Below are 20,434 nucleotides of genomic sequence, written 5' to 3'. Positions count from 1 at the left end.
TTAAGTTTGCATGCAGCTAAGTAAAAAGACTTTTAAAGACTTTTTGGCATGTTTTTAGCACCATAATTATTTTCATACTTAGATGTTGTATAAAAGGAGGTAATCAATCATTATAATCAAACATCCACCATTAAAAATCTATAAAATTACTTCGGGTGTAAATCTGTGTGCTATTAGGAATAACTGGATGCCTATATTGGATTTTTTTAAATAGCTTTAAATGCAACATCTCCCTCAAAATATGATTTATAAGGTTCTGAAAACAATTCTCTCAACAACATATTTATTCATAGCACACAGATTTACACCCGCTCTGAAGAAGGTATGTATGCCTGTACTCTATGGGGACAATTTTATAAAAGATGTTTTAAAACTCAGTTTTTCATGCTTGAAAGGCCCCTCATAAAGTTGCCCTATGAGGTAAGTGCATAAAAGTACAAGTGTTAACAAGAAGGCGCATGGTTGTACACAACCTACAAATAGGCATGTTCAGGGAAGAGTTAGGGTGAAGTTCAGGCGGAATCATTAAGGTGGCAATTCTATAAGTGGGCACCTCCTTTCAGGTGCCCTGTTACAGAGCAAAGAACACTTATTCTATAACATAATCTGGGCCCCCAGATTACAGAATGCTAGTGTAACCTAGCATCGGAAAACCTTAAATTTAGGCACCCATAGTTATGCCTGCCATAGACCTGTTGTAGCTGCAGGTGCCCACATGCTGCAAAGGCGTGTGTTAATTTACAGTATCTGCAAGTTACATGCGTAACTGGGAGCCCCACCCATGCGCCACCTAAATGTATATCTCCTTGTATTTGTGTGCTATAGTACTTATGACTGCCCGTATAGTATAGCACTTAGGGCATTTATGTGCATAAGTGCTACTTTCCCCTGTAGTTTGCATGCAAAGTGGCATGTAACCATGAACATCTAGTCATATAACTGTCCTTTACATGTGCACTACACTTTTGTGCATGCATCAACTATACATATTTACACTTTCTCCCAGGAAGACTACAAATGATTTTCAAAGGAAAATTCTCCATAGACTTTCCATTTGAAACTCTGGGGCTGGCCAGCACCATGGGTAGTTTTATACCCATAGAACTTTTACCTTTACCTAAATTTTGTGCCATCAGGCATGGGTGAAGATTTCAAACTTAAATCCTCACATACTGCTTGCTAGATCAGCTTTCCTTACACAGAGTATTATTACCCACAGAAGATGACATCAATTTACAATTTTATCCAGGTAGGTACTTACATATTTTTAAAATTGTTCTCTTACTGATTCATGTTATAAGGTATAAAGTCATTTATCTATATAACTTTCAAAAGAATATGCACACAAAAACATATGATAAATTCCCACCTCAGCTTCCTGAGCACTGCATTGTTTGCTGTCTGCTGCAATCTTTTTTTTTAATGTCTTATTCTGTTAAAGAGGAAACAATACTTTTAATTAAACCTGTGGCAGGTTACATGTTACATCGCTGGCAATGCTGTTTTCAAACATTACATTCCACAGACTACCTCTAATTGTTGTAAGTACATGAGTTTATGAGGACAATTTTACAAGCCATTTCTATGGGTACAGCAGCATTTTATAAATAATTTTATAAAGCTTTTCTGACATGTGTTTATTAAATTGCTCAGGGGTACACAAATGCAAAAGTATGTGTTACCATATAGGTTACCATATGTTACAACAAAATGGAAAGAAAGGTCATAACAGGCACACACTAACTAAGAAACGACAACTAACAAAAATCCATACAACATCAAACATAGAAGCCCCATACCAAAAAATTCAAGTGCACTACATTAACGCCAGATCCGTAGTAAACAAAACAACAACAGTAACAGATTGGATAATCTCAGACAACCTCGATCTAATTTTCATCAATGAAACCTGGATCCACGATCAAAAGGATCCCATAATCCTTGACCTATGCCCTCCAGGATACAAAATCACTCACTGGACCAGAAAGAAAATAAGATGCGGAGGTATAGCACTAATCTACCGCTCCCACTTCACCACCGAAACCACCACCGAGTCTACAACAACCCAACTTGAAATTGCCTCAATCAGAATCCACAACAAATCCCTGCTCGATCATCTGAACTGCGTCTTGTTTTACAGACCACCCGGTAATTGGAACGAAAGTCAGTCTAATTTCACGGACTTCATCTCAAACACTTGTGTAACCAACTTCAACATATTAATACTAGGTGACATAAACCTTCATCTAGAAGACCCAAACTCCACCAACACACAAGAATGTAAGGAATTCCTCCTCTCATGGGATCTCAAATGGCCACACATGCAAGCTACCCATGTCAAAGGGCACACACTGGACCTCTTCTCACACAAATTGTCCACAGACCACAACCTACTAATAACAGATATCAAATGGACAGAAACACATTGGACTGATCACTACAAACTAAACCTATCCCTAAACTGGCGGAAGAAGGGGATCATACCGTATACAAGAACATACAACCTACAGCACAAGAGTCCAAATAGACCCAAAAGCATTCTGGCAACAGATATATGACAACGAATGGACAGCACGAACGAACTCCATACACTACCTCTCTGACTGGGACGAAAGATGCAGAAGCGTACTAGACGAAATAGCACCCTAAAGAACAAGAATATCAAGAAGACAAAACTTGATACCATGGTTCAATGACGAATTGAAAAAACTCAAAACACAATCCAGGAAACTCGAATGAGCATGGAAAAAAATAAAAGATGAACACACACTGAATGTATGGAAACAAATACAAAGAAAATACAAATATGCAATAAGACAGACCAAAAGGTCTTATTACAAAACTAAAATAGGACCGGATTACAAAGACTTGAAGAAACTATTCCAACTCATAAATAATCTACTCAACACCACCCCCGTCACCACAACCAACACAGACATCCCATCCGCAGACGAACTTGCTAGACACTTCAATGAAAAAATAATAAAGCTAAGCAATACACTTCCTCAGTACAACACTGACATCGAAAACTTCATCAATGGCCTGGACCCAACCTTTGGAGAATACCCAGCAGACTGAACCTGGTCAAACTTTGCTCTCCTCACCGTTGAATCAGTTACCCAAGCGACTCATAGGTTCTCCAATACCCACTGTAAATTGGACACCTGCCCCACCCATCTACTTAAATCTGCCCCAGACCGCTTCATAGCAGACCTCACATCCCACCTAAACTACGTGCTCCAACAAGGTCTCTTCCCTGAGGAATATGGCAACATCCTACTCACTCAATTCCAAAAGACACCAAGAAAAAAAACAAACAAACTCGCCAACTACTGCCCAGTTGCATCTATCCCACTAGCAGTCAAACTGATGGAGAGCATGGTGACTAAACAGCTTACTGACTACATGGACAAGTTCTCAATACTACATGAATCACAATCAGGATTTCGCCCCCCTCCATAGTACCGAAACCGTATTAGTCACTCTCCTGGCCAAATTCAAGCAGGAAATAGCTACAGGTAAAAGCATACTTCTCCAATTTGACATGTTGAGCGCATTCGACATGGTAAACCACAACATACTACTAAGACTCCTAGACTACTTTGGGATTGGTGGAAATATACTTAGCTGGATCAAGGGTTTTCTAACCACCAGAACATACCAAGTGAAATCAAATTCAAACATATCACCACCGTGGAAAGCAGACTGCGGAGTACCTCAAGGATCACCACTATCACCAATACTTTTCAACATAATGATGATCCCACTGGCCAAGTCCTTATCCAATCAAGGCCTCAACCCATTCATCTACACAGATGACGTCACAATATACATCCCCTTTAGACATGACCTGTCAGAAATTATCAGCGAAATTAAGCTCAGTCTGAACACCATGAACTCATGGGCAAATGCATTTCAACTAAACACTGAAAAACCCCACTGCTTCATCCTCTCATCTCAACACAATAAGAACAAACCCACAACTCTAAACGTCTCAGACTACACCCTCCCTATCTCAGACAGCCTGAAACTACTCGGCGTTACAATCGACCGGAACCTTACACTCGAGAGGCAAGTGAACTCCACAGTTAAGAAAATGTTCTACTCAATGTGGAAACTTAAACGTGTGAAACCATTCTTCCCGAGGGAATTATTCTGCAACTTAATACAATCAATGGTATTAAGCCATGCAGACTATTGCAATGAAATTTATGCAGGATGCAAAGAACTCACAAAGAAACTCCAGACCGCTCAAAACTCAGTTTTTCATGCTTGAAAGGCCCATCATAAAGATGGTACCTGACTTACCAGCCAATCATTGAGCAGACACATGATCATTCACACCAAACACAAAAGAAAAAGCCACTTGATTTCTTCATTAAGTTCTTTAGGAGTTATCGTGGCTAATTTATCTATCTAAAATTGTTCTTGATATGCCAGTTGCAGGTCTTGATCCCTTTCCAGTCTGAGAGCTAGCACAACATCTGTTATTCAACACTTAAGATATGTGATCTGATGCTGTTGTTGCCAATGCACTAACAATAGTACTGTGAGTGCGCCTGATCTCAAACAACACTTATGTTCATTAAGTCTCAATTTTATGCATACACTAAAAGGAGCAGGCACAGTAAGACATACACAACATATGATGATTCACAGGCATATTGGCAAAAGGTGTTGGAAGCTGTCTGGATACTGTATGTTGGAGATTGGAGAAATCTGTGGTCCACTGCAGAATGAATCAAGTATATCAAGATAAGTGTTTGATGTACTACCTTTCTGATTTTGATACTTATGGACATTATCCACTGATATTCAGACGGTGGTAGGCAGCGCTTTGACTGCCTGTTGCTGGCATTCAACCTGGATATTCAATGCTGGGCTGTTTACGATAACTGGCATTGAATATACGGGATTTCAATGCCAGCTAGCTAGCGCATGACCAGTTAAGTCAATATTCAGACTTAACTGGCCATGGCTTAGCGGGTAAAGATAGGTGGATCAGCTACTAGAGCATGGATCTCACTACCTCTGTGTACTGAAGTGACCCCCAATAAAAACAAGACCTTTCAGGTCAGGTGCTTCAGATGGTATGTGTCAGGAGGCTCAAAAGGAGCTGGGTGAGGACAATGTTGAGATCCCATGACATTGTGGGGGGCTTGAAAGGAAGTTTGAGTAACAGCAAGCCCCTTGTGAAGTAAACAACTAATGGCTGAGCAGAGATGGGCTTACCCTCTATACGGTGATGATGAGCTCCAATTGTACTGAGGTGGACCCTCAGAGTTGATCTTCAGACCAGACTAAGAAAGGTGTAGAATGTATTCAAGCAGTTTTTGTGTAGGACAAGAGAAAGGATCTATGGCCACTAGACAGCAAACGTACTCCACTTAAAACCATATGACCTTCTAGTGGAATCTCTCTTGGAAGCAAACAAAACTTGAAAGACACCTTCTGGTAAATGGCAAAGAAGTATAGTAATGGGATGCCCCCATCTCGGATGATCTCCTGGGCCACACCATGTTCAGTGACCACTCATGTGGTTGCAAGATCCAACAGTCTATCTACCAGACAACTGTTATTCCCTGACAGGTAAGTGGCTCTGAGAACAATCCCACTGGAAGTGGCCCCAGCCCCACATTCTGCTTCCTGATACTTGAGGTATGAACTCATGCTTCCCTGCTTGTTGACATAATACATTAGAGCTTGACATCTGTTTGAATGAGAACAATTTGATGCAGAAGCTGATCTTTGAAAGCTTTTAGAGCATTTCATATGGCTCTTAACTTGAGGAGGTTGATCGTGTGTTGTTTATCGTGAGAAGACCACTGACCCTGAATGTGTCACTCCCCAGCCCAGGTTGAATGCATCTGTCATCAATATCTTGTGGGGTGGAAGAATCTGAATGATAGTCCTTTGGCCAAATTGTTGCATATTATCGACCAGGACAGAGACCTCCTGAGAGAAGGAGTGACAGTGATTTATTTATTTAGATCATTTATACCCCGTCTATTACCACATAAAGCAGCCCCTAAGCGGCTTACAATGAACTAATGAAACATGTACAATGACAGTGGGAGGAAGAAGGGAAGGAAATATAGCTACAATATTTAATCAAATAGGTAGGCAAGGAAAAGGAAAAGTGATGACATCTACTAGTTTCTAAGTGGCCTGGGATCACTGGGGCGTAGAGTCCACTAGGCTGGCCTCAAATGGAGGCATGCCATGGGTATAACATGTGCTGCTGAGGCCATGTGGCCTAGAAATCTGAACTGCTGAACTGATACCTGCTAGCTCTGCTGAACTTGTAGCGCTGCAAATATCAAAGATTCTGTGCTGGACTGGGACAAATGCCCTGGCCTAAGCCATGTCTCTCAAGGTTCCTATAAATTCCAATTGTTGGACTGGTTCTGATGGAATTTCAGGTAGTTTATGACAACCTGTAGTAGCTCCAGTGCCCAAATAGTTCTGAACATAGATTCTTGTGTTCCTTTCTTGGATGTGCTCTTTACCAGCCAATCATCTAGCTAGGGAAACACATTTATTTATTTGTTTATTTTTATGGTCCGAGTAGCAATGCTGTGACTATGGCTCAACATTTAATTAAAACTCTGAGATGACATGACGCCAATTGGCAGGACATAGTGCTGTTAGTGGTGTTTCTGTACTTAAAATCTCAGATACTTCCTCTGCTTAGGGTGTTATTTGTATATGGGTGCAAAATCAGAGATAACAAGTCACAGGAGAGGGTGGAGAAACTGGACACCAGTATGGTAAAAGCAACTTTACTGATGAAATAATTTTGGTCTGAGGTTACAAGAGGCCAACTTTCTTGAAAAAAATTCAGTCTCCCTCCTACCAGTAGGTCATACAGAACAGCAACTTTTACTGCGGCTATAATCTCCTGAAGCCAGTCAAAAGCTTGTCCCGTAATTTAACTGGAGAGCCGGCTGGGACTTCTGAGCCCTCTGCTGTTGTGGGCAGGAGTGAGAGGTCTGGGAATTCTGAGGTGGGGGGAGGAAACTTATGCCTTTGAGAGCAGTAGGTCCTCCACTGCCCTCTGCCAGAGTACCTCCTGAGTCAGCTAAGCCAGGACAGTGACTTGATGATGTCAGAACACTTCTTAATGAGGTCCATGACAGACTGCCAAGACCTGTCGCTTCTTCCTCTTCAACATCAGCAAAATTCGCCCTTTCCTCTCTGAGCATACCACCAGAACTCTTGTCCACGCTCTCATTACCTCTCGCCTTGATTACTGCAACTTACTCCTCACCGGCCTCCCACTCGGCCACCTATCCCCCCTTCAATCCGTTCAGAACGCTGCTGCACGTCTTATATTCCGCCAAAACCGATATACTCATATCACCCCTCTCCTCAAATCACTTCATTGGCTTCCGATCAGATATCGCATACAATTCAAGCTCCTCCTCCTTACCTACAAATGCACTCAGTCTGCGGCTCCTCACTACCTCTCCACCCTCATCTACCCTATGTTCCCGCCCGCAACCTCCGCTCACAGGACAAAGCCCTTCTCTCAGAACCTTCTCCACTACTGCCAACTCCAGGCTCCGCTCATTCTGCCTTGCCTCACCCTATGCCTGAAACAATCTTCCTTTACCCATATGCCATGCCCCCTCCCTACCCATCTTCAAATCTCTGCTTAAAACTCACCTTTTCAATGCTGCCTTCGGCGCCTAACCGCTCTAGAAATATGAAATGGCCCAATCTATCCACCCCATCAGATTAACTGTTCACTCGTCCTCCAATCTATCCACCCTATCAGATTAACTGTTCACTCGTCCTCTAGATTGTTCACTTGTCTTTAAATTGTTCTCTTGTCTTTTAGATTGTAAGCTCTTTGAGCAGGGACTGTCCTTCTATGTTTAAATTGTACAGCGCTGCGTAACCCTAGTAGCGCTTTAGAAATGTTAGTTAGTTAGTTTTCACCAAGGATTACCACCCCAGGAATGGCTGGGGCTCAACCAGTGCAGTCACATCCTTTGACTTCCTCAGGTTGAAATCAATGGCCTGGTCCTGGCTCAAGAAAGGCTGCTGTACTCGCTCTGGGTCACTGGAGGGTGGGTGGCCCTCACAATGTGAGTGCTTCTCTGTACTGATGACTTCAAGGGCCCAGTTCTCTCAATGTTGTGTCTCGAGCAGTACCGATATTGATGTTTCTTGCCACCAAGAACATGAGAGATGTGAACTGAGAAGAGTTGCTGACAAATACAACACTGCTTTGAAGAAAAAAAGGTTGTGGAATGTTTCCCTCGGGAAAAATGGTTTCACTTGTTTGAGTTTCCACATTGAGAGAAACATTTTCTTTATTGTACATTTTGCTTGGTTCTCTAGTGATAGGTTCCAGTCGATTGAAACACCAAGAATTTTCTGGTTGTCTGAGATAGGAAGGGTGTAACCTGGGGTGTTTATTTGTGGGTTTATATGTATTGTATTGGGATGAGATAATGAGACAGTGCGTTTTTTCTGTGTTGAGTTTTAATTGGAATGCGTTTGCCCATAAATCCATGATATTCAGGCTGAGTTTGATTTTGTTGGTAATTTCTGCCAGATCGTGTTTGTAAGGGATGTATATTGTGACGTCATCTGGAGAGACAAATGGGTTAAGGCCTTGGCTGGATAAGGACTTGGCTAGTGGGGTCATCATAAGGTTGAAAAGGATTGGTGATAATGGTGATCCTTGAGGTACTCTGCAGTCCGCTTTCCACGGTGGTGATATGTTCGAGCCTGATTTCACTTGATATGTTCTAGTGGTTAGGAAGCCCTTAATCCATTCAAGTGTGTTTCCATTAATCCTGAAGTAATCTAGGAGTCCTAGTAGTATTTTATGGTTGACCATGTCGAACGCACTAGACATGTCGAATTGGAGGAGGAGTATGCTTTTACCTGTTGCTATTTCCTGCTAGAATTTAGTTAGGAGAGTAAGTAGTACTGTTTCGGTGCTGTGTAGGGGGTGAAATCCTGATTGTGATTCATGTAGTATCGTGAATTTGTTTATGTAATGATTAAGTTGTTTGGTTACCATACTTTCCATTATTTTGACTATCAGTGGGATGGATGCTACTGGGCGATAGTTGGTGATGTCATTTGTTTTTTTTCTTGGTGTCTTTTGGTATTGGGGTGAGTAGGATGTTACCTGTTTCCTTAGGAAAGAGACCTTGTTGAAGCATGTAGTTTAAGTGGGACGTAAGGTCTAGTATGAAGCGGCGGGGAGCAGATTTTATTTGGTAGCTGGGGCAGGTATCCAGTTGACAGTGGGTGTTGGAGAACCTATTAATTACCTGGGTTACTGTATCGGCAGTGAGGAGAGCGAAAGTTGACCAGATTCGGTCCACTGGGTATTCACCAGGGGTTGAGTCCAAGCCATTGATGAAGTTTTCGATATCCGTGTTGTCCTGAGGTAGGGTTTTGCGTAGGTTTGAGATTTTTTCAATGAAGTAGTTGGCAAGATTGTCTGCAGATGGGATGTCAGTGTTGGGTGTAGTGACCGGAGTTGTGTCTAACAGTTTGTTCACACTTTAGTATAATTTCTTCATGTCTTTGAAGTCCAGTCCTATTTTAGTTTGCTATGATTGTGATTGAAACCTTAAGTACTTGCACTGAGCCCATTAAGACAAGGGGGGTCTTTTACTAAGGCGTGCTGTGACAAGGCTACTGCCAGGGTGGCTGGGATGAAGCATCTAGACTCTGAAATACAAGTATCAGAAGCCATTGCAAGGAGGGAGGCAGAGAGTAATCTGGAAACAAGGGAATGGATTCCCAGCTCCAGCAGAGGAAGCCAGGGGGATAGCCAGGCTGAGCCTATAATTTCATGCCCCACTAGGGGGAGGTGGAGAGAGGCTCAGTCCCCCTGGATACGCAATCAATATACCATGCGGCTCAGCTGGAATAGAGAGGGGCCCATGGAGAGGGAAGAAGATGATTGGATGGATTATATGGAAGGAGGGGTAGATCAGGGGGGAGAGAAATCCAAGGAGTGGGGGGAGGCCTCTATGGAGTGGGAGAGTTCCAAGACAGGGATGGCCAGCTCCTGAGGGTTTGGAAGGGTGTTTGAGGTGAGAGTAACCTGCTTTATTGAAAGCCTGATGTATTTGGAAACCTGCTTTATTTACATGCTTTACTGGAAACCTGCTTTTGGTTGGAACTTGTTTGTTTGTTTGGAGATAACCTGTGTACTGAAGTTTGAGACTGCTGTTATTGGCCTGATAATAAAAGCTTTTGACCTAGCCACTGTCTGCAATTGTGGTGAGCTCTGGAAGTTCGGGAGGTGGACGGCTCCACCTTGTTGGGAAGCAGTGGACCCTTTTCACAGTGCTCACATTTTTAGTGCATGCTAAAATTGGGCACATGCTAAACGTTAGAGACGCCCATAGGAATGCACTGGCATCCCTAACATTTAGTGCGTGCTAAAAACGTGAGCCCACCTTAGTAAAAGACCCCCAATGGTTTTTGTGGTCTGAATTGTCTCTTAGCTGGTTCTGCACATGCTGCTGAGAAGCTCAAGGGGTCAGCAAATATTTTGGGGTTAACATTCAATCCATGATGGCCAGCATTTTTTAAGTCTGGTTGTTTGACCCAGATATTCAGTGTCAGCCCGTATCTGAGTACTGACGCTGACTATTCAGGTCTTTGGCAGGTTCCAAAGGTTATATGGGCACCATCAATATTCAGTGCCAGTGTCCAAATAGCTATCTTTGCAGGTTAGGACTGCTATGTACCTATTCCTAACCTCAAGAACTATGGTTTTCTTGAAGAATCAAAGGGAGCCAACACAGTCCATGTTTAGGTGGGTGTGGGTCCCTTTGATTCTTCAATAAAACCACAGTTCTTGAGTATTTTGTGTGTTTGCAGTCTCATCTTTTCATCTTACTGTTTGCCAGTGACCACGCACTTTGTAAGGTTCCTTTTTGTTCCTCCACCTTGGTGGTTTTTCCCCAGGCCTAACATGCCTGGATAGCTACTTAGCCACCACTGTTCCCTCTAAGCTGTGCAGGAGTCCTTCACCTACAATCCTGCCAATGGAGGGTGATGTTTCAGTATTACATTTTCAATAGCAAGGGACACCCAAACTTAGCAGGACTCCAGGAAACCTGCCTATCCCTATCGATTGAAAATTTAAAGCACCATCCTCCACTGGCAGGAATAAGGATGGGGAACTCCAACACAGCTTAGAGGGAACACTACTGGGAATACTGGTGATGCCCAAACAACTTCCTGGTTCTCCTTGGTTGCATCTCTATACCATCCTAGCACCCACCAGATAGTGATGCAGTATCATATGTGATATTAACTAGTGCCACTAATGATCATGTGAGGAACCTGTGGCTCCTGCCTGGTTAACTGTCACTGAATATCAATATCTTAGTACTCATTTAATTGTTTTGCCAAATTTTCGTCTGCCACAATGGATATTTTTTTTTTCTAGCAATTTTTTGTAATATAGGAGAAGCCAGTCTGAGTGATGATGAAGACTGAGGATAAGAAGTAATTACATGTGACACTGATACAGAAGTCCTGGCACATGCCCAGGAAAGCCTTCCAGCTTTTTCTGTGCTATGGAAGAGTGAGAGGTTCATCCTGGGTCTGTCAGATGATATCACCATTGATGTGGCTGCATCTATTCTACTTGTCAATGATGACTTTAGGGAAACATGAAAGAAGGTTAAGGAGTAGAAAGAAAAAAATCTACAAAATTTCTTAACCTGTAGATCAAATTCAATAAACAAAATGCACATCTAAAATTTTTGGGCTAAAAAGGAGTCAAATTTCTAAAAGAAGCATTTTTACTGCAATGAACTGGCGAGCAATTAAAAGGATATCTTAAGCTAAAATGACTGCATAGGTATATAAAATATACATACCTCTTGCTGCAAGTCTTCTATAGATTTATTTTTATTTTCTATCTGTTTCTTCACGATGCTAAACTAAACAAAGATAACAGAAGAAGAAATGTACAGAATATTAAAATTATAAGGGTACTCACAAAATAAAACCAAGTTAATTACCTGGTGGTTGAATCTGTCATGCATGAAACAACAAACACATAAACCTTGGTATCCAATGACAAAGACTGCATCGACTTATTGATCTGGTTTTTGCTGATGATATATAGCCTTAATGGGGGAGTCAAGACTCAAGAAAGAGTTTACAAACCTTAACAGCTAAATTAGAAGAGTTTGCTGAAAAAGTAGGATTTATAATACTAGTTTGGAACTAATAGCCACGGAAACCAATTGAGGATGTAAAACAATTTTCCTATCTCAGCAGTATATTGTCAAACAATGGTGATATTGTGGCAGATGTGAACTGTAGGACTGGAAAGGTGGCAACAGCGGTAAGTCAATTGCGCTAAATATGGTCAGCAAAATTGATCGGTATCAAAACAAAATTGTGCCTGTACCATTCCACTGTATGCCAACGAAACCTGGAAGATATCAACCAAGGTAAGAAAGAAACTGGATGTATTTCACTAGTTATGCCTGAGAACAATCTATTACCGAAATCACATCACAAATGATGAAATACTGAGGAAAAGCAACCCCAGAAGGTTACAGAATGCAGAGTCCAGTTGAAAGGACACATTATGTATGCAAGACCATCGTCATCCCATAATGGCATTAAATGGAGACCAGCCGGTGAACTGAGAAGACCAAAACTGACCTGGAGAAGCACACTCAAGAAGGATCTATGAATGAAAGCACTACCTGGGAGAAGATGAAAACCAGTGCGGCCGATTGAGGCAGATTGAGAAAGCTTGCTGCCTGATGTGCAGAGATACACGAAAGGAACAAAGGGAGAGAGAATTACCTGAGGCAGCTGCTCATAATGGACAGGAAGAAAGAAGTCCTTACAAATGGATGTGGATGACAAATTTTGCACAGAAAGTGAAGATACTTACCTGTAGCAGGTATTCTTCAAGGACAGCAGGCTGATTGTTCTTATATGTGGGTTGACGTCTGCGTCGGGCCAAGAATCGGAAAATTTTTGCAACCAAAAAAGTAAAGTTTTGCCAGAGTATTCTGGTGCGCATGTGAGGACTGATTTCCCGCCCGTCGCGTGAGCACTTCTCCTCAGTTAAATCCAAAAGCATATCAATATATATAAATGGCGAGTGTCGTACTCACTCGCAAATGCGCAGTAGAGACCCTCTCTGCCCTGCCCCCGCGTCAATACGTGATGATGGGGGCGGAACAGACAGGGTCTCTACTGCGCATTTGAGAGGGACACCGCCGTCGCTAACGCTCCCCCCACCCGGAGTCGCCGCCGCCGCCACTCACCTTCCACCCGGTCGGGCCCTCGCTCCGCTATTGAAACATCGAGGGCACGCAGCACACAGCTCTGCTGAGCTGCCATCGGCCTTCCTTCTTCTTCTCTGCCTGTGTCCCGCCCTCGACAATTTTACCTCACACGAGGGCGGGACACAGGCAGAGAAGAAGAAGGAAGGCCACGGCAGCTCAGCAGTAGAGCTGTGTGCTGCGTGCCCTCGCTGTTTCAATAGCGAAGCGAGGGCCCGACCGGGTGGAAGGTGGGTGGCGACGGCTCCGGGGGAGGGGGGGGGCGAACTCGGCGGCAGGGTGGGGGGGCCTTTCAAACCCCCCCCCCCTTCCTATACTAGCCCGTTTTTACGGGCTGAACGGCTAGTAGAGAAATAAATAACAACTCCAAAGGGGAGGTGGGCGGGTTTGTGAGAATAATCAGCCTGCTGTCCTTGGAGAATACCTGCTACAGGTAAGTATCTTTGCTTTCTCTGAGGACAAGCAGGCTGCTTGTTCTCACATGAGGGGTATCCCTAGCACCCAGGCTCACTCAAAAGAATGAACATTGGTCAATTGGGCCTCGCAACGGCGAGGACAGAACATACATTGACCTGAAACTATAAACAACTAACTAAGAGTGAAGCCAGGACTAGAACAAAAATGGGTCTAGGGGGGTGGAGTTGGATCCTAAACCCCAAACAGATTCTGCAGCACCGACTGCCCAAACCAACTGTCAAGTCGGGTATCCTGCTGAAGGCAGTACTGAGATGTGAATGTATTGACTGATGACCACGTTGCAGCCTTGCAAATCTCCTCAATGGAGGCTGACTTTAAGTTAGCCACTGATGCAGCCATGGCTCTAATATTATGAGCCGTGACATGGCCCTCTAGAGTCAGCCCAGCTTGGGCATGTGAAGGAAATGCAATCTGCTAGCTAATTGGAGACTGTGCGTTTTCCGATGGTGACTCTCCTCCTGTTGGGATCGAAAGAAACAAACAACCGGGCAGACTGTCTGAAGGGCTTTCTCTGCTCCATGAAAAAGACCAATGCTCTCTTGCAGTCCAAGGTATGTAAACTGCTTTCGCCAGGGCGGGTATGAGGACGGGGAAAAAATGTTGGAAGACAATTGACTGGTTCAGATGGAACTCTGACACCACCTTTGGCAGCAACTTAGGGTGCTTGCAGAGGACTACTCTGTTATGATGAAACTTGATATAACGTGCATGCACTACCAAGGCCTGAAGCTCACTAACCCTACGAACTGAAGTAACAGCCACCAAGAAAACGACCTTCCAGGTCAAGTACTTCAGATGGCAGGAATTCATTGGCTCAAAAGGAGCTTTCATCAGCTGGGTGAGAACGACGTTGAGATCCCATGACACTGGTGGAGGTTTGACCGGGGGCTTTGACAAAAGCAACCCTCTCATGAAGCGAACAACTAAAGGCTGTCCAGAGATAGGCTGACCATCTACACGTTGATGATAAGCACTAATCGCACTAAGGTGAACTCTGACTGAGTTGGTCTTGAGACCAGACTCAGATAGTATAGAAGGTATTCAAGCAGAGTCCGTGTAGGACACGAAAAGGGATCTAGGGCCTTGCTGTCACACCAGATGGAAAACCTTCTTCATTTGAAAGAATAACACTTTTTCGTGGAATCAATCCTGGAAGCAAGCAAGACTCGGGAGACACCCTTTGAAAGGCCTAAAGAGGCAACTTCTAAGTTCTCAACATCCAGGCCATGAGAGCCAGAGACTGGAGGTTGGGATGTAGAAGCGACCCCTCGTTCTGAGTGTCGGAAAACACTCCAATCTCCACGGTTCTTCGGAGGACAAATCCAGAAGAGGGAACCATATCTGACGGGGCCAAAAAGGTGCAATGAGAATCATGGTTCCGCGGTCTTGCTTGACTTTCAGCAGAGTCTTCCCTACTAGAGGTATGGGAGGATACGCATACAGAAGGCCTGTCCCCCAATGTAAGAGAAAGGCATCTGACGCTAGCCTGTCGTGAGCCTGAAGTCTAGAACAGAACTGAGGGACTTTGTGATTAATCTGAGTGGCAAAAAGATCCACCGAGGGGATGCCCCACACTTGGAAGATCTTGTGAACAACGTCCATGTTGAGAGACCACTCATGAGGTTGTATGAACCTGCTCAATCTCTCGGCCAAACTGTTATTTACGCCTGCCAGATACGTGGCTTGGAGAAACATACCGTGATGGTGAGCCCAAAGCCACATCCTGACGGCTTCCTGATATAGAGGGCGAGATCCGGTGCCCCCCTGCTTGTTGGTGTAATACATAGCCACCTGATTGTCTGTCTGAATTAGGATAATTTGATTGGACAGCCGATCTCTGAATGCCTTGAGAGCGTTCCAGATCACTCGTAATTCTAGGAAGTTGATCTGAAAATCCTTCTCCTGAAAGGACCAAGCTCCCTGAGTGTGAAGTCCATCTACATGAGCTCCCCACCCTAGGAGGGATGCATTCGTGGTCAGCACTTTTTGTGTCTGAGGAATTTGGAATGGACATCCCAAGGTCAGATTGGATCGAATAGTCCACCACTGAAGGGAACTGCAAAAATCAGTGGAGAGATGGATGACATCCTCTAGATCCCCTGTGGCTTGAGACCACTGGGAAGCTAGGGTCCATTGAGCTTATCTCATGTGTAGGCATGCCATGGGAATTACATGAACTGTAGAAGCCATGTGTCCTAAGAGTCTCAACATCTGCCAAGCTGTGATCTGTTGAGACGCTCAAGACAAGGACACTAGGGCGAGAAGATTATCTGCCCTTGCCTGGGGGAGATAAGCTCGAGGCGCCTGTGTGTCCAACAGAGCTCCAATGAACTCCAATTTTTGCACTGGGACAAGATGGGACTTGGGATAATTGATTACAAACCCTAGTAGTTCCAGCATTTGAATAGTCATCTGCATGGACCTTAAAGTCCCTGCCTCTGAAGTGTTCTTCACCAGCCAATCATCGAGATAAGGGAACACATGCAGTGAGCGTAGCGATGCTGCAACAACTGCCAGACACTTCGTGAAAACCCTGAGTGCAGACGCGAGACCAAAGGGCAGTACACAGTACTGAAAGTGCCGAGTTCCCAACTGAAACCGAAGATACTTCCTGTGAGCTGGGAGTATCGAGATGTGAGTATAGGCATCCTTTAAGTCCAGAGAGCATAGCCATTTTCTTGAATCATGGGAAGAAGGGTGCCCAAGGAAACCATCCTGAACTTTTCTCGAACTAGGAAATTGTTCAGGGCCCTTAGGTCTAGGATGGGACGCATCCCCCCTGATTTCTTTTGCACAAGGAAGTACCTGGAATAGAATCCCAGCCCTTCTTCCCCTGGTGGAACGGGTTCGAACACATTGGCCTTTAGAAGGGCGGAGAGTTCTTCTGCAAGTACCTGCTTGTGCTGGGAGCTAAAAGATTGAGCTCCCGGTGGGCAATTTGGAGGCTTGGATGCCAGTGTGTAATCTAACCGGACTATTTGAATAACCTACTTGTCGGAGGTTATAAGAGGCCACCTTTGGTGAAAAAATATCAACCTCCCCCCGACAGGCAAGTCGCCCGGTGCAGACACTTTTACTGCGGCTATGCTGCACTGGAGCCAGTCAAAAGCCCGTCCCTTGCTTTTGCTGGGGAGCCCTAGGGGCCTTAGATACACGGTGTTGATGAGAACGCGCATGCTGGGACTGAGCCTGAAGCGGCTGCCGAGAGGCAGGAGTATACCTACGCCTATTACAGGAATAGGGAGCACTCCTCCTCCCTCCAAAAAAACCTCCTGGATGAGGCAGTAGCAGAAGACGTCCAGTGGGAGAAAGAATCCATGGCATCATGATGCTTTTTCATCTGATCAACCATATCCTCTACTTTCTCTCCAAAGAGATTATCCCCCCCCCCCCCCCCGCAAGGAACATCCGCCATTCGCTGCTGGGTCTTCTGATCCAGGTCCAAGACATGCAGCCATGACAGTCTGTGCATCACGATACCCTGAGCAGCTACGTGGGATGCGGCATCAAAAGTGTCGTAAGACCCCCTGGCCAGGAATTTGCGACACGCCTTCTGCTGCCTGACCACCTGGTGAAAAGGTTTGGCGAGCTCCAGAGGGAGTACTTCCACCAAACTAGACAGTTGCCTCACCGAGTTCCGTAAGTGGATGCTCGTGTAGAGCTGGTACGTTTGGATTTTGGTGGCGAGCATAGCGGCCTGATACGTACGCCTGTCCTCAGAGAAACTTATGTACTGTGGGGATGTGGTCACATGTTTTCCAAGTGCAGGTGGCCAGGCTGAACTCCGAAAACAAGCACCATCCCCCTCTTCACATACCAAATTAATTAGAGCTGTGTCTTATCTTCTGCATTCCAACTTGTTCTCACACAAAGTTAAACAATCATTTTTAAACAGAATTACTTCTAATCAACAATACAGACCCCGAGTGCACTGGTTGGTCAAGACAGAATTGAAAAACAATCTGTAAAATTCACTTTTATTACATTCGGTCCTTGATTTTCAACTCTGTCTGAACGACAGTCCATACATAAGTTATTACTAACCCCCCCCCCCCCCCCCCCCCCCCCAAAAAAAGGAACAAGACAGATTATACAAATGGATAATATACTGAGAACTAATTTCAACAAACACACTAAATTAGTAGGAAGTATAATTCCAGGGCAAATGGTAATAATGCTGCCCCCTAATAACTAAACAAAATTCAGTATTACAAATAATACATACTGCTTAGTTACATTAAACTGCACAATTTGCCCATAACAAAAGAGGTCAGTGCACAAGGCAATATTCGAAATTATTAATCATGTTGTGGAAGGAATCCATCGGTGAAATTCACCTCCATAAGTATTCAGAGTTAGTCATCTTGAGCCTTATTCCTTTGTATAAGGGAAAATAAGTGATACAACACGCTAGTAAATTATGCTATATAAATTTCTACTTGTAAACTGAGTATAATAAACTGAGTACAATAAAAAAAAAACTTTATCATATTGCAAAATAATAAGCTGATTAATGTCAGTTCTAATACATTTTGTTTTGTCTAAAGTTTCAGCATCAATAGCCTTTGTTATCTCTACACTTGTACTAAAAACTCCTAACAGTGTATCATACCAAGTTCATTTTACTCTATAATTAAGGCAATTAAGGGTACTACAGTATTTGCACAGGTCTTCATAGGTGTAGTGTTCACACAAGAATATAAACATTTGCTAATAACACATTGGTGGTGTAAATATCAACAATGACTGCATTTTTGGGTCAACGATGCTGTATTGTCTGTCTCTGAATTGTGCAAGTCATATTTATTTATTTTATTTATTTGCTGCATTTGTATCCCACATTTTCCCACCTCTTTGCAGGCTCAATGTAGCTTACATTATGCCATAATGGTGATCGTCATTTCCGGAATGAGAAGTACAGAATATTATTACAATTAAAGTACAGAAAATATAAATTAGAAGAAAATAGATATACAATTCATTTCAGGTATTTGAGATCAAGGGTAATGTATAATGTTCAATAATGACAATGTGATTAAAGTAACCAAATAAAAATAGTTCAATGTAACTTATTCTGGTAATGTTTTGATATTAGGTCTTTTATGAAGGATCCTTTTGATAAGTCTCTTTGAACAGGTTAGTCTTTAGTAATTTTCGGAAGGCTTCCAGATCGTGTGGTTTTTATGGCATTCGGTAGTGCGTTCCAAAGTTGCATGCAGATGTAGGAGAAGCTAGATGCATATATTGATTTATATTTAAGTCCTTTACAATTGGGGTAATGGAGGTTCAAGAATGTGCGTAATGAACTTTTTGTGTTCCTTGCTGGTAGATCTATGAGGTCTGACATATATATCAGGGCCTCATCATGAATAATTTTATGAACCAGGGTACAGATTTTGAATGTAATTCGATCTTTTAGTGGGAGCAAATGTAATTTTTCTCTCAGGGGTTTGGCGCTTTCGTATTTCGCTTTTCCAAATATGAGTCTGGCTGCAGTGTTTTGGGCAGTTTGGAGTTTCTTAATTTGTGCTTTACATCCGGCATAGATGGAATTGCAATAGTCCAAATGGCTTAACACCATTGATTGCACCAGATTGCGGAATACCTCCCTTGGGATGAAAGGTTTTACTCTTTTAAGTTTCCACATTGCATGGAACATTTTCTTTGTTACATTTTTCGCATGACTTTCTAGAGTAAGATTTCGATCAATTTTGACTCCCAGGAGTTTCAAGGTATCCGAAACAGGAAGAATGTGGTTTGGGGTATTTATATTAGTATAATTGATCTTGTTATATTGCGATGAAAAGATAAGGCATTGTGTCTTTTCTGTGTTAAGTTGGAATGCATCCGCCCATAAGTTCATTATTTGGAAGCTATGATATTAAACAGTCATGTGACAGGACTTCTTTCCATATTTGAGTGTTGTTGACAGTTGCCACAGGACACATCTAGTTAGCTGAACATTTGTAATTATCTTGTTGTTAGATTTCACTATGATTCCTCCATCTCCCAATCAGCTTGCTCTGACTCTCGGCTGTGAGTCATAAATGTCCACCCGGGGTAATAACCATACCCAAAGACACCGTAAGAAGAAGGATTACACTGAATGTTACAAGGATCTATGAATAAAGCATATAAACAGATCAGTTATTCTCTAAGATAACACTTATTTGCTGGGACATAAGTCCATTCGTCTTGCCCAGATCGGAGGATAAAGACAAGGTTATATTGAGGCATATTTTCAAAGCACTTAGCCTTCCAAAGTTCCATAGGTTTCTTTGGAAGGCTAAGTGCTTTGAAAATATGATTGTGACTTAAGGCACATTGTTATGCAATTCTAAAGTTTTAATAGTGTTGCCTGCAAGGATGAGCAATTAAATATCTAAAATAATTATCTACTGCTGTGCACACATATTGTAGAGATATGGTACAGCTAGGAGCCTTCCTTGGGCCTCCACTGGAATGGTGGAAGGCAAACCTTGGAGTTTAGACTATTAGAAACAAATGGTAATATTAAAAATCAATGGCTGGTATAATTGAGGCCTTGTTGGAAAAGCATGGCCTGGTAATTAAGCCTAAAAGGAGATCTAGATGACTTGAAATGGAAAAGTTAGGCCAAGGAGACTGTAATTAAAATGGAAGTTTAG

At 43.1% G+C, this 20,434-nt stretch overlaps 1 protein-coding gene across 2 annotated transcripts in view; it reads right to left on the bottom strand.

Annotated features, from left to right (window-relative positions):
• LOC115481819 (synaptonemal complex protein 1-like) overlaps positions 1-20,434 on the bottom strand; it is a 314,023-nt gene that overhangs the window by 259,718 nt on the left and 33,871 nt on the right. For both annotated transcript variants that reach the window (XM_030221227.1, XM_030221228.1), the window contains exons 3-4: positions 11,877-11,939; positions 1,370-1,432 (exon numbers count right to left, since the gene is read on the bottom strand). In XM_030221227.1, coding sequence (XP_030077087.1) covers positions 1,370-1,432; positions 11,877-11,939 — 126 coding nt within the window. The remainder of the gene's footprint in view (positions 1-1,369; positions 1,433-11,876; positions 11,940-20,434) is intronic.

Source organism: Microcaecilia unicolor, chromosome 12 (genome assembly GCF_901765095.1).
Source record: "Microcaecilia unicolor chromosome 12, aMicUni1.1, whole genome shotgun sequence".
NCBI classification, from domain to species: Eukaryota; Metazoa; Chordata; class Amphibia; order Gymnophiona; family Siphonopidae; genus Microcaecilia; species Microcaecilia unicolor.
This window is presented reverse-complemented; position numbering and strand designations above follow the sequence as displayed.